Source organism: Drosophila grimshawi, unplaced genomic scaffold, assembly GCF_018153295.1.
Source record: "Drosophila grimshawi isolate 15287-2541.00 unplaced genomic scaffold, ASM1815329v1 contig_311, whole genome shotgun sequence".
Taxonomy (NCBI): domain Eukaryota; kingdom Metazoa; phylum Arthropoda; class Insecta; order Diptera; family Drosophilidae; genus Drosophila; species Drosophila grimshawi.
The window spans coordinates 6,229,740-6,243,444 of record NW_025063098.1 but is presented as its reverse complement, the minus strand read 5'-3'; the positions used below and the strand labels follow the sequence as shown (position 1 = coordinate 6,243,444).

The 13,705-nt window shown below is 41.0% G+C and overlaps 4 protein-coding genes across 4 annotated transcripts; 1 reads left to right on the top strand and 3 right to left on the bottom strand.

Annotated features, from left to right (window-relative positions):
* Window positions 1-2,546: 2,546 nt before the first annotated feature.
* Window positions 2,547-4,076, bottom strand: LOC6563471 (odorant receptor 88a). Its single transcript, XM_001990174.2, has 3 exons — window positions 2,972-4,076; window positions 2,757-2,912; window positions 2,547-2,702 (listed from the first exon to the last, which is right to left on the bottom strand). The coding sequence occupies exons 1-3, from the start codon at window positions 3,959-3,961 to the stop codon at window positions 2,652-2,654; spliced, it is 1,197 nt and encodes a 398-aa protein (XP_001990210.1). The 5' UTR covers window positions 3,962-4,076; the 3' UTR covers window positions 2,547-2,651.
* A 717-nt stretch (window positions 4,077-4,793) lies between these two features.
* LOC6563472 lies at window positions 4,794-7,658 on the top strand. The gene is made up of 5 exons (XM_001990175.3): window positions 4,794-5,097; window positions 5,169-5,216; window positions 5,292-5,689; window positions 5,752-5,953; window positions 6,044-7,658. Exons 1-5 carry the CDS (start codon window positions 5,083-5,085, stop codon window positions 7,217-7,219), a joined length of 1,839 nt encoding a protein of 612 aa, XP_001990211.1. The 5' UTR covers window positions 4,794-5,082; the 3' UTR covers window positions 7,220-7,658.
* Window positions 7,659-8,470: 812 nt separating this feature from the next.
* On the bottom strand, window positions 8,471-11,358 carry LOC6563473 (leucine-rich repeat-containing protein 70). The gene is made up of 2 exons (XM_001990176.3): window positions 11,097-11,358; window positions 8,471-10,309 (listed from the first exon to the last, which is right to left on the bottom strand). The coding sequence occupies exons 1-2, from the start codon at window positions 11,118-11,120 to the stop codon at window positions 8,762-8,764; spliced, it is 1,572 nt and encodes a 523-aa protein (XP_001990212.1). The 5' UTR covers window positions 11,121-11,358; the 3' UTR covers window positions 8,471-8,761.
* A 1,414-nt stretch (window positions 11,359-12,772) lies between these two features.
* On the bottom strand, window positions 12,773-13,643 carry LOC6563474 (mitochondrial import inner membrane translocase subunit Tim22). Its single transcript, XM_001990177.2, has 3 exons — window positions 13,288-13,643; window positions 13,035-13,228; window positions 12,773-12,971 (listed from the first exon to the last, which is right to left on the bottom strand). Exons 1-3 carry the CDS (start codon window positions 13,523-13,525, stop codon window positions 12,816-12,818), a joined length of 588 nt encoding a protein of 195 aa, XP_001990213.1. The 5' UTR covers window positions 13,526-13,643; the 3' UTR covers window positions 12,773-12,815.
* Between the last annotated feature and the right edge of the window lie 62 nt (window positions 13,644-13,705).

The following is a 13,705-nucleotide window of genomic DNA, read 5'->3' as shown; positions in this document are numbered from 1 at the left end:
CATATTTCTGTATATGTTCATTTCGTCACATAATTTCCGAATGTAAAGAGCTTCTTTAGTTGCTTCCGATATGCCCATATATTCGGTTTCAGTACTACTTGGTGCTACTGACGATTGCTTCCTTCTTTCCCATCATCAACGTAGCCTTTGATGGGGTTTCCAGTTTTAGCATAGGTTATGCCCATTGAAGACGTCGTACTCGTTTTGCTGCTATCCAGTGCTCTTGGTGGGGATCTGTATTCCGTTGGGACAGCTTACATACTGAATGTAAAATGTCAGGTCTGGATTTAACTGCCAGGTACATTAATGATCCGATCAGTGATTGGTATTCTGCTTGGTCGACCCTTTTGCATTGTTGGCGCTCACATTTGGCGAAGTACCCGAATGCCAATGGTACTGATTCTGGCCGACACTCTTCCATGTCAAACTTCTTAAGCAGTTGCAACACATGCTGCTGCTGTGGGATTATTATTGCCCCTGTTATGCCATTTCTATTGATTTCCATACCAAAGAAATTATGTATTGGGCCCTTGTCAATTACATGGAAAATTCGAGATATACTTTCTTTTATACTGGCCAACTCATATGTTAATGTGGTTTTGTGTGTGCGATAGCGATAGCCCATATAAGGACTATCGAAGTTTAAGAACCGACACGCCTTTTTCTTCAAGCTTGCGGGCATGTTTTATGTAAACATCCTCCTGCAATTCTCCGCTTAGATATGCCGTGGATACACCAAGTTGGTGCACTTGTAACTCCAGTTCAGCTGCCATGGCCAACACCATCCTTATTGTCGCAACCGTTTCGTCGTAGTTCACTCAATGTTGTTGGCTGCAGCCCTTTGTCACTAGCCTAGCCGACATTCGGCAGCAATATGGCCAATTTTACCGCAATTGTAACATTTCATTTTTCTGTTTCGGTTCTTGCTTACTTTAGCTTTCTTATTTGCGATCTCTGCTTAAAAATGTATGTGTATTATTTTCAATCACATCCTTTATATGCGCTTCGTTCTTGCGTCTATCGCATTCATCGATCAATTTAAACTTCAAGGTATTAAACTTTGGTAATTCATCACGTGATTCCAAGGCTACAACCAGATTTTCATATGATTTGGGCAAACTTGCCAAGAGTAAAATAACATATAATTCCTCTTGCAGCGCAATGCCAATCTCTGATAACTGCTGCAGCGTTTTCACAAAACTTGCGATATACATTTGCATGTTCTCATTCTCGTTCATCCGCATGAAAAGTAATCTCTTGAACAATGTGACCTTTCTCACTGAACCGGTAGGCTGATGCACTGCCTTTAGGGTTATCCACGCACTCGACGCCGAATCACATTTCTCAATGTGATCAATCTCAGAACCTCTTATTGAGCGAGTGATCGCCGCTAAAGCCTTTTTGTTTTTTGATACCCACTGACTATATTCACTCTTCCTGTCTGAACTTGGGCATTCCATAGCTCCCGAAGTGACGGACCATAGCTCCTGGAGAATTAGCACGCTTTTCATTTGGACACACCACGAATCATAATTTGTTTCGTCCAACTTGTCTATATTGTACAGCGCACTCATTTTTCGCTCGTACTTGTTCTCACACAGAAAACTTTAGTTGGTATGCAAACAGCAATATAAATTATGCGATTCTAATGAAAATTTCACTCGATTACATTCAACTTTTTCTTCGATAAGACAAAGAAGAAGTTTTGATCAATGTATTCTTATAGTTGCGGTTCGAGCGCAGTATCGATATCCCTGTTATTAACATTAGTAATCGGAATCCTGTATTGACCTTTTACAGATTTTCAACAAAAACCACAATTTCAGTGCTTTTTATTTTACTAATTTAAAGTTAAAGTCGATTAATGCTCTACGAAAAGTATATTTAAATGCGTTGAGCAAATCGATAATGTCTTTATAAATATTTAAGATTAAGAGAGCACTTTAAAATGCAGTGTGCATAATGTATAATTTTTTAAATCCAACATTTTATATATACATCCATTTTATATACATGTATGTATATCCAAAGACCGTATCGAAACCAAAACATCGTAGTGAAACATCATTTTAGTCGATCCAGTTAGTCGAAGAGATGTTAATGTATCTGTGGTATATAACGGTCTAGCTCTTATAGTCTCCGGGATCCGTTTGCTCATCGACTCTGCTGCTGACGCTGCTCACAAGTTTATATACCTCACGCCACAATGCCTTCATTACACTCTTTTCCTCATTTTTAATGGGTTCAGGGGTTCTAGGCCCGCCGAAGATTACAATTCCTTGGAGACATAAAACAAAATACAAATATCGACCAAGGTAAGTAAATAATATTTATGTCCGATATTGATAATTCCATAGCTTAAGTGAAAGAAAGCTCCTTGCCAGCTATTATCACCTAATATTTAACTGCGTATCAGAGCTTATCGCAGTTAGTTACGCCCACCTGGAATGTTCTCCCCTATTTTTTCCAAGCCATGACTACATCAACAACAAACTGAATTTAAAAGTGCAGTGAATATATAATTTATTGTAATCCATTATGTTCAGCAAATTGTGACAAATATTTAACATTACGATTAAACAATTAAATGTTAATTGAGATTAAAGCGGCTAAGTGCCCCACAAAAACTACAAATATAGCCTGGATCAGGTCTATTGTCGTGAATTGAGAAATGTGAAGAGTCGATAGGCCAGCTGCATAATCTAAAATAAGACAATTTGTTATTCATATTGATTCAGGAGTAAACCTCAACTCACATCAGAAAAGTGCGTCATGTTGACATCCATTAAGCCATAGGCTGTAATCTTTTTGGTACATTGTGTGTATTTAAGCCAGATTAGAAACAGTTTACGGTACTTCTTGCTGCCCATATACCAGTTTTGATTGTAAATAGCCTCATTTAAGCGAGCGGACTAAAAGGTCAAGAGTTAAGGAGGAGTTAAGGAAATCATTATAACATTGTTAAACTTACGGCATCCTCCAGCTGTGTGCCTCTTAGACAAGTGTCAAAAGTAAATGCGATCAAACTCAAAGTGACCAACACCTCTTTGAAAATCATTCCCGGATCCTTCACATCTGTCAGCAGATACAAATGGAAACATAACGAAGCGGCGGCCACAAGATCCGTCATGAGGATTGCCAACTTAAAAATATCATTGAACTTATCACAAATCATATTGAGCTGCTGCTGACGTCGAATCAATCCGAAGATATGTTCATAGAACCAATCAGTCGAGCTATCCTCGGCATCGATGGCCTCAAACTGCCTGCTTAAGTAATCCAGATGCATTATGATCTGCGTATGTATCCCATAGAACATAGTATCGAAACTGTTGAAGAAGGCAACACCCACTAGCACAGCATATACATCATATATCCACACTAACGGATATATCGCATGATTCTGCCTCAGATCGAAGGGCAGATAACCGCCAATCAACTGATGTTCAAGCAATATCGGCGCATTGCGATCCTCATAGGTGATTATATAGGTAATCGGAGGTGCTAAACAGAAGAGGAATAAACTCATATCAAAATATAATGACAAGAATTTTCGTCGCTGCTGAAATTGTTTGAACACCACGTCGACACCGACCACCATCTGCTCCTGCAAGTCGCGTGGAAATTCCTTATCCAAGTCGTTCAGAAAATCGATCATATCGTGACGCTTAATGAAGAGCGATACGCCGCGAATTACGAAATAAAATCCCATTGTAAGCATGGGCGGATTTTGATGGGAAGGCTCGCCCAGGTGCAGCGATTTTAATATGTCGTATGCGTTGCCGCCAAGGAAAACGGTGTCAGCAAATAAAAAAGTCGTATAGAAAAATAAATCCGACTTATTAAACAAGCGTCCATTTTCATTGCGGGCGAATTTGAAGTGCAGCAAGTTGAAAAATTCCTGATAGTGGATAAATTGCAAGAACTGCTCAAATTCGATGGGTTGATTTACTGCGTCCATCGCCAGACACGTTTAGTTATCAATCTTTGGAGCCACTATAAATTCCGCTTCTATTCGACACAGCCTTTTTATGCAAATCAAACACCTGCCATTAATTGGATAATCAACGCCTGGCAGCAGCTTTAATTGCCTACATTTTATGCAGCCAGGAGTTCATTTTATAATTTTGCTTTTAATTGTTAGTTAGCAATTACTACTTAGTCTACTGTATAATAACTAGGTGATGTCTAAGTTAGTCTGAGGAATGTGAGAATATTAAAGGACTTTTTATGGTGCTATATATATATATATATAAGGAATTTTTCTGTTTTTATTAAATCTCTTGAATTGTAATTTAAATTTTAAGTTATTCGAATTATTTTTCTTTAAATTTTAAATTTAAAAATTAAATATTTTTCAGTCTTTATAAAGGTATTTGAAAAGAAAAGTATTCTTGTATAGTATTAAAAAAAAAACACCCAAATAGAATAGGTAAAATATTCTTATTGTAAGTATTATGTATTAATGTTAATTAAATAATGAGTCACAGCGCCAAACGCATAAAAAGCATCTTCTTTGGCACAGAATAATACCTAGACTTAATTTACTTAATTATTGTTTAACAATAAATAATACACACATTACAAACATACTTTAGAAGCATACGAACCACAATTTTTACATTAGCAGCATTAACATTACGAGACCTATCCTCTCTTTTGACTACTCTCTTGCCATAAACTAATAGTGACTGATCGGAGTTTTCATTATCTGTAGGGAAAATAAAGAAGTTATCGATAAGTAAAATGTCATAATTATATTTTATACAATGACATAGCCGAAACTCTTTTTTATGTATATGTTTATTCAGTACCTCCGTCAGTTACAATTTCGAAATTTTTATTCTTCCAAATTAAAGTAATCGTTTTAGTGTGTCGATAGGCTGCCGTTACGAGCTCACCATGCGTTAACGTTACTCAATTTTGCGTTAACGTTTAGTTTTGACCATCGCATGGAAGTCGCTGTATTTTCGAGCGTGACAACAGCTCGTCACAGTTGTTCACTGCATCCCTGGTAATTTTACATGAATAACGTAAATATTGTTAAACTCGCAATTGCTGTGCAAAATAATTACGCAAATAATGGAAAGGTTAACGGTAAGTTGAAAGTGCATAAAAATTGGTCAATCAAATAAATGTAAACAATTTCCACATACACACACACACAGGCTAGTTTTGAACGCCGTCAACTGGCCAATGAGCTGAAGCAGAAACAGGTTAGTGAAAATGGGTGAAAAATAAAAGTGAGACACACAATTAACAAGACATTTTCTAAATATTTATAACATTAGGCCATAACCGATCGCCTGCTGCAACAGATACTCTACTCGAAACGGTTGTTGGTCGATCACGTTGAGGCACTGGAGCAGTGCATGCAACAGCATCCGACTGCGACGCCCGGCCGGCAATTGCTGACCACGCGGAACGCCTGCCTGGTACTGGGCGGCACAGTGCTGCAGCAGCTGGTTACGCCGCGTGGTCTTCGATTCACCCTGATACCCACCATCCTAATAAGCAGCACCTTTGGAGCCCTGTACGCCGTGAAGAGCGTTTTTGTGTGCCGCAACAAAATCGTTGAACGCAAACTAGAGGAGCTGGTGAAGACCATCGATGAGTTTGGCAATTGCATCAGGCGGAACATGACCTATTTCCAGGAGATCATCATTATGAAGCAGGCGGAACTCATTGAGTAAGTGCAGCGACTTAAAACTAGAGAATTCATTTAAAATTTGATGAGAATCTCGCACGTAGATCTCGTCAAATAGAACGCGCCTGGGACTGCATTACAGCCGCGAAGGAGGTGACCGAAATCCTCTATGATGCCACACGCAAGCTGGAAATTGATTATCCCCTGCCCGCCAAATATGGTCCCTATTATGCACCCATGGAGGAGCTGCGCGAATGTGAATACTTTAAGAATAATGTGACGGATTACAGTCCCAAGCACATAAAGGTGAGTATTCCTATAATTATTCTGGAATTGGAATTGATAACTATCGTCTAGCATATTGATTATTATTGATCTCTTTCTCGTACTCCACAGGACTTTCACAACATATTTGCCTATGTGCAGTCGCAGTATTTGTTGCGCCTGGCGCTGACCATCATGACGCGTCCATCGATTTCCCGGCTCAGCGGGGATCTGGCGAAAATCGACAGTCTGGTGCGACAGCTTGTGCAGGAGGAGGAGCAACACTTTAAGAATCTAGCCCTGACCATGCAGAACAAGAAGCAACTCGAGCTGGCGGAACTGCATGCGACCAAGACACAGCAACAACAAAGCGGACCCATTGCCGTATTGCAGCATTCATCCTTGAAGCTGAGTGCCTGCATGGTGGCAGTGGCCGCCGAGTGTCAGGCATTGGATGTCACCTTGCAACAGTTGACCGCCGCTGAGGCTGCTAATAAAAACAATGCCGATCAGCTGGTGGCTGTGGCCAATAATATGCGTGGCATTGAGAATGCTTTGGCCGTTTGCTGTGATGACTTCCAGCGTTTGATGCTCGTCTACAACAAGTTTCTGCATAGTAAATTGGATTTGGATCTCACTATGCCGCCCAATAGCAACGCATCAGCCACCAAAGACGATGAGTTCCCCGAAAGCATTTTACGCGTGGAGTTCTCGCAGAATCCCAGCGAGCCGCAGAAGTGCGATGACTTCTATGCGTACATGTACGACGAGGCCGAGGCGCGACAATTCGAGAGCGAGCAACAGGCGGCGCCGTATCCCACGCCCGAAAAGGAGCTGCTCAACTTTGAGAAACGCATTACGAAGGGCAAGTTCAAGCCGGTGCTCAGGCAGCTTAAGGATCGCATTGATCCCATACGTCGGGTAATGCTTGAAAAGGAGCGCGAAGTGCTCGCTGCCAAGGGCATCAATGTGGATGAGCTCTTTGGCAAAATGGAGGAGCAAGTGGAACAACAGCAGCAGGATAATCGCCTGTACGATGCGAGAAGACCAAGCGATGGCGATGCCATCGCAACCGACTCAGAGTCGGATTCAGCGGATGAGGCATACAGGGAGCGGAGCAAGCAAGTCAAGGAACGCGACAACTTTGCCGAAATGCGTCAGTTTCTGGCCCAGAAGCAGGCCGTCAATCTGTTTGCATTGGACTCGCAGATGCGCCAGCTGCTTAGCCAAAGCAAAGACACAGCAGCTGTGCGGGCAGCACAACCAAAGCCAGCTGGCGATGAGGAGGTGCTAGAAAGCGAGTGCTAGACGCAAAACAACACAACCTTTCATTACTCACATTATCTGCTCTGATATGTATTTTATCTATAGAATTTTTAAGATAAGCGGCACAGCTGCGTCAATGCGACTTCTACAAAACAGTTTGTCATTAGCTACTGCCTCGGTTCCTTTATTGCCTTCTTCTAGCTTTCTTCTTTTTTTGCTATACAAAATGCACAACAATAAAGTAGACAATAGAGAATTGTATGCAAAAACATAATCTCGATTTTAAGATGTACTTAATTATAAATAGGAATCTTATGAAATGTGAGATTTTTAAATATCAAAAAGCAAATCTTTTTATTATGTTAAAATTCTTACTTGTTTTAGTTTTAGAGTCGAAAATTTAAAGAGCACAAATATTGTTATGGAAAACATATGTTTAAGATCTTAAAACCCCCACAAAGAATAAACATATGCATATATATTCTTGTTCCGCATCGAAAGTGGTGTCAGTCAGTCAGTCTGTATTCTTCAAAGCAAACAGATGACTCAGTTTTTTTTTTATCTAGGTTAAGGTTTATGTAGAATATAATTTTATTTAGATTTGAAGCGAATAGATATTTTTATGAAATGACTAAACTTATGCATCAATATTCATATTCAGTATCAAAATCGGGTTAATATAATCAGTCAGCCTGCCTTCTTTGAAGCAAATTGGTGACTCAGTTTTTGATGCAGATTGACATAGAATCGAATTTGACAATCGGCCACTACATATATCAAAGTCGCTCAGGTGTGATCTCCAAATGTATATTTCAAACTATCATGATAGGAACTGTCATTTTACCAATTATAAGTTTCGTTCTCACTCAAAAGGATGCAAAAACTCGCAAATCTTTGCTATACAATTTTCAGAGAAAACATTAGTCAAAAAATGATTATGAAAATTAAATGATTAATATATGTATATAAAGCTAGATGTCTACAAGCATATAAATATATTTTCAGAATTACTCTAATATGTAAAATGAGCTCAGGAACATACACAGTACGGCAACAACTGAGAAACGTAGAAAAACATTTGAGGCAATTCAACTGATCAGGATTATTATTATTATTTTTTAGTAATATTTTTCCGGCAGCTATAATCAGACTGTAGCAGACTGTGTCGCCTTGTCCAGAAGAAGAAGCAGTTTATTAGGGCAATATAAGAGTGGAAGTCATCCCCAACCTGAAAAAGAGAGCTGCTGGGGGCATCCTAATAATAATACTTTTCAGCATATATAAATATATATATTTTTTTGTTGTAATGGATATAAAAATGAATTTTATTTCACAATAATTAAAAACTATCGAAACTTAAGTACAACACAAACAGCGATGGCAACACTAAGGCACTAGGATGTGGATGTGGTGGCAGGACTCCTTCAGAGTAAGGAATTAAAGATAAGATAAGATAAAACATATATATTATTATATACATAGAAAATGCAAGTGCGCAAAGTCTTTGTTAGTTGCTGCAACACTTTCGTGGGCATCTTTGGCTTATACTATAGTTCGTGCAGCAGCAAAGCAACTGATCTCTTCTCAGGCATTTGGAGCACCCGTTTTGGCTGCGGCGGCGGCATTGTTGAACTTGCTGGTTACCGAGACGGGCTGCAGCTGCGAGAAGGCGGACAGATTGCTGCCACGGACGCTGGTGTAGCGTATGGGCTGAACTCCAAAGTCGTTGCCCTTGAGCCGACGCCGAACGCAGACGACGACGAAGCCAATGATTAAACCAGCGACGACAACAATGCTGGCAATGATCACGGTTAGTATGATGTACCGACGACGCAGGAAACGTGGCGGATCATCCTCGACAGCGCGATACTTCTTGGGTATGACCATGTTGCAGATTTGCTCGGACGTCAGATTGGTCAGTGGCATGCCAGCTAACAGATAGGGTGTCTCGCAGCGGGCCACCGCATCGAGAGATTGGAGCACCTGCGGAGCACCCGCATGCTCCAAAGCCTTGAACAGATCACAGCTGCAATACCAGCGATTGCCGGCAATCGCGAACTTTTTCAATCGTGGCCAAGAGCTGGTGGAGTTCGCATCTTCGCTCACGTTCGGCGAAAGGGAGCTCAAAGCATTCTGTGAGATGTCCAGCTGCGTCAGATTGCGACTGTGCAGCAAATTGTTGAACTCCAGTCGCTCCAGCTTTGGATTGCGTGCACAGTCCAGCTGCTCCAAGGCAGGCAGCTGCAAGGCACCCTGCTCAATGGAGCGGAGCATTGGCAACTCACTGATGTTCAGTCGACGCAGTGCAACCAGATTCCGGAAACTTTCGGCACCTATTTTGGGCAATGGATTCCCTGCCAGATTCAGTTGCAGCAGAGATTTGCCCAGCTGCTGAATGCTGGCCGGAACGAGGGCAAACTCATTGCCCGAAACATCGAGGAACTGCAGATTGCCCAGATGCGAAAAGAGCTCGGCAGGCAGCGTCAACAGGCCATTGTGGGAGAGATCCAGGCGCTGCAGACTCGTGATAGATGCCAGTGCAGCAGTCGTCGCTGCATCCAGCACACTGAGACGATTATGGGCTAGAGCCAGTTTGCGAAGCTGCGGCGTGTGCTCGAAGAGTTTGCGATCCAGCCGGGAGATACGATTATGGCTGAGTTCCAGATCCTTGAGGGCTATCGGCTCGTATTTGGTGGTATTAAAGGGCCCGCGAAACAGTTCCGGTTTCAGTGCGTCATCGCCAATCTCATTCCAGCTCAGGTACAGACCCTCCACATTCGGCACGTCCATGAAGAGCGGTGCCTGCAGCTGCTGCATGCCACAGTGCCGGCACGACAGCGTCAGCACAGCTCTGGTGGCAGGTAGCTGTTGCAAAAGGCGAATATTGTTGCCGGAATACGAGGCGACTATCTCCATGCCACGATGATCCGTGCCAAACTCACTGGGCCAGCGAGCGAGAATATGCTGAAAGTTCTTCATGGCACAGTTGAGAGTCTGGTGGAGGCGATGATTGCTATCCTGGGCACTCAAACAGGTGCACGTCTCGCAAATGTTCGTCACGTGCTGGTAGGGAATGTCCTCGTGCTGGGCAGCCACCAGATGCAGCAACAATGCTGCACTCATATTGATCATCTACAAGAAAACAAGAGATAGGAAGAGATGGATTAAGTATTTTAAAAGTAAGAATACAATTTCCAGTTTGCGGTTTTCAAACATATAAAAATGTAAGGAAGGCGAAGGGATGGGGGGGGGGGGGTCATTGTGATTAATATTTGTTTTGTGGTCTACCAGTTCGACCATATCGAATATCACCTAGTAATATCATATTCACAGATAAACCCATTTTATGATTGATCATTGTCTTTCATATGTTCAAGTTTAAAACACATTTCCAATCTTCAGGAGAGCTTCATCATTGGGTGTATTGGACTTCAATATACCCTTTACAGACTCGAATATTTAATTTAGCTTCTAATACTACAATCTTTAGATTTTTTTAATTTTTGCATAAACTGATCAAATTAATAATGTTTTCTTTTTTTTATGGAAAGCAACGACTTTTATAGTTTATATTTAAGGAATTTGAATGATTTCTGACCTCAAAACACTTGTAAGAGAAAACTATATTGAATTTAAAATATAGCTAAATATTGCATTACTTCAAAAACAAAATATACATCCACAAAATGGTTTCCCCCAACAGAAAAGTGGGCACAGTATCTATGTCAAAAAATACATACACAAATCGAAATGCTTATATACATATATATGTATATATATATATATATATATGTATATATATTTATGTAGACACAACTAAGTTGGAGCTTCAATGCTGACCCCAACGGAAAACAATTGCAGATAAGATAAGAATAATGATCGAAGTTTTTAGATAGTATATTTTTTTGTTATTACTTACCAACAGCAAAAATTTGTACTTCATTTTGTAGACGTAGTTTTGTATTACGTTTTATATTTGTTTTTGCTGATTTATTTTTTTATTTTTTGGTTCAATTATAAACAATAATGTGCACAACTAAAAAGATCTTTAAGTATTAATTACATGCACTGCTCGAATTGCATTTGAATTTTATTCTTTCGAAGTCGGCTATTTAAATAACGCTGCACTGCGAAATTCAGCGCCACGACGAGCACTTTTCAAATACAGAACTGACACTAAAGTCGAACAAAAAATATAATCAAACCGCAAACCGTGAGTGGGTTGGAGTGGGTTGGTTGGTGGCACTATTTGTTTTGATTAGATATCAGCTGAGAGAGAGAACCATTTGGCGGCGCTCTCTATCCCACACACCAGCAAACACACACACACACACTTTCGCTCTCAGCGAAGAAGTGGATATGCATGCAGTAAGTACAGTGTGTCTTGAGTAAAAGTGAATTTGAATTGAGTCACCAACATATTGTTTTCATCTTCAAGGTCGTTTAGAATTTGATGCTACTGCACACAATTCGAAATTCCCAGACACTGAGATTTTGTTTTGTTATTCCAGTTGGGAAATAATCGAAAGAATGTATGTGTGCCAATTATTCCAATAGATAAGATAATGAAACGGTGACAAGCAACAGCAACAACAACAACAAGAGCGCTCACACACGAGCAGTTGACTCAGCTGAGATCTTTGACACTTGATTCACTTGGAAAAGCGAACGCAGAAAGAAAACAGAACAGGAAATATGAAAGAAACGCCGCTGACTGCTTGGCCTATTCAATTAAATTGACGACGGACCAATTGCAGCAACAACAACATGTGTCACCCGACGTTCCATTGAACTCTGCTCAATTTAGACACACACACACACACACAGGCAAATTGAGTTGTTTCCGAGGCGCATGCAAATTGATGCTGAGCTGAAAAACAAACAAATGTTTGTGGTCGATCGCCAAGTGGAAATTGGTTGCATAAACATTTGCCGCCGGCTGCAGACACACTTATTACTGTCTGAGTCATCATCGATCAATATTTGTTGTTTTCGTAGAGTTTTGTTTTTGAATACAGAGTATTGTATGTTTGTTTTCCAATGAGACACGTACAGTTTGAAACACTTTTCAGCCTGCAATTGAAACCCGTTTTTTATTGTTTGTTGTCGTTGTTGTTGTGGCACTTTTGCAGCTGCCTTCGCTGATGTTCATCCTCGTATTCTTGTCTCTTAAATCACAAAGCTCGAACCGAAAGCGAAAACGACAAACGCAACAATTGTGTTCGTTGCCTGCCCGCTGCTCAAATTGAACTGAAACTGGAAATCGTTTTAGTTTCAACAGCAACCAAAGCAAAGCAAGGCAAAACAAGCCATTCATTCTCTGTACAAGTTGACTTTTAAGCTGTCTATCGATTCCCGTTCCCACAAGCTGGATGAAGACCTTCGCACCCCCCTGGCTTCCCCTCAAAAAACCGGTCGTTGTCCGCCGAATATTCGGGCTATGGCATGTTGCCTATGCCACAAGAGTGTTGCGCTTTTTTTGGATTTAATATTAATGTGTGGCAGCTGTTGCAACAGCAGGAAATGTGCTGCGATCGTCGTGCTGAGCTCGTTAATCGCGCTTCCGGCGGCAAAATTCAAAAGAGACGTAGTCACTTAATAATTAAGAACAAAAACATTTATACGATTAAAAGCTTAACTATCTCATATGCATGTAGTAATCGATTGCCGTAGAAAATGCCGCAAAGCCCAAACCACCAATGATGCCCGCCTTGATGCCAGCTCGCAGTCCAATCAATCCGCCCGTAATTCCACCCGCATACGTTCCATTGCGCCAATCTGTCACGCCACGTTTCTATTGAGTAAACATATAAAATAATTGGGGATTGGAGATTCGAGACTTATGTTTGTCACTTACACTTTCGATGGTACACTCGACTATAGAGAAGACGGCGCCAATCAATGCGAAATTCTTCGCATAAGAATGTGTTGTGGAGCGCATCTCGCGGAATACTTCGCGCGCCGTCTGTTTCTTCTCGTTGGCAAAGGGATCGGCCATGTTTGGATTCACGGACGCACTAAACAGACCCAAGGCGGCACCCAATCCATAACCTGCATAAAATATACATAAATATAAATGGATAATTTATTTAGCATTTGATGCAATTTACCCATGACACAGGCCATGGTGCTCTTGAAGGCGCAACTCTCGACGGCAGTCTCGATGAGTTTCTCCTCATTTGTCTTGATTTTGACGGGGCCATTTGACTTGGGAATGATGATGTTCTCCCGATATCTGTTCATGTTGCCCACAAAATGCATGGCCATTTTGTCCAGCTCGGCAGTGTCTATCAGATGCGGCTTGGCCGAATCGCCGCCCTTGGGATCAGCGCCTGGCATCAGCGACATGTTTACTTCGTATTAAATGTTGTCCGGTTTAATACAGAATTTACGAATAAAAAAGAAGGAATTAAAATTTATTTTATACGGCGTGTTTCAGCTTTCTGAGTTGTTATCACATCGCAAACAGCTGGTGCCTCAGCGTTGCCAGATAGCACACTTATCGAGTAGTAAACTTAACGATTCGTC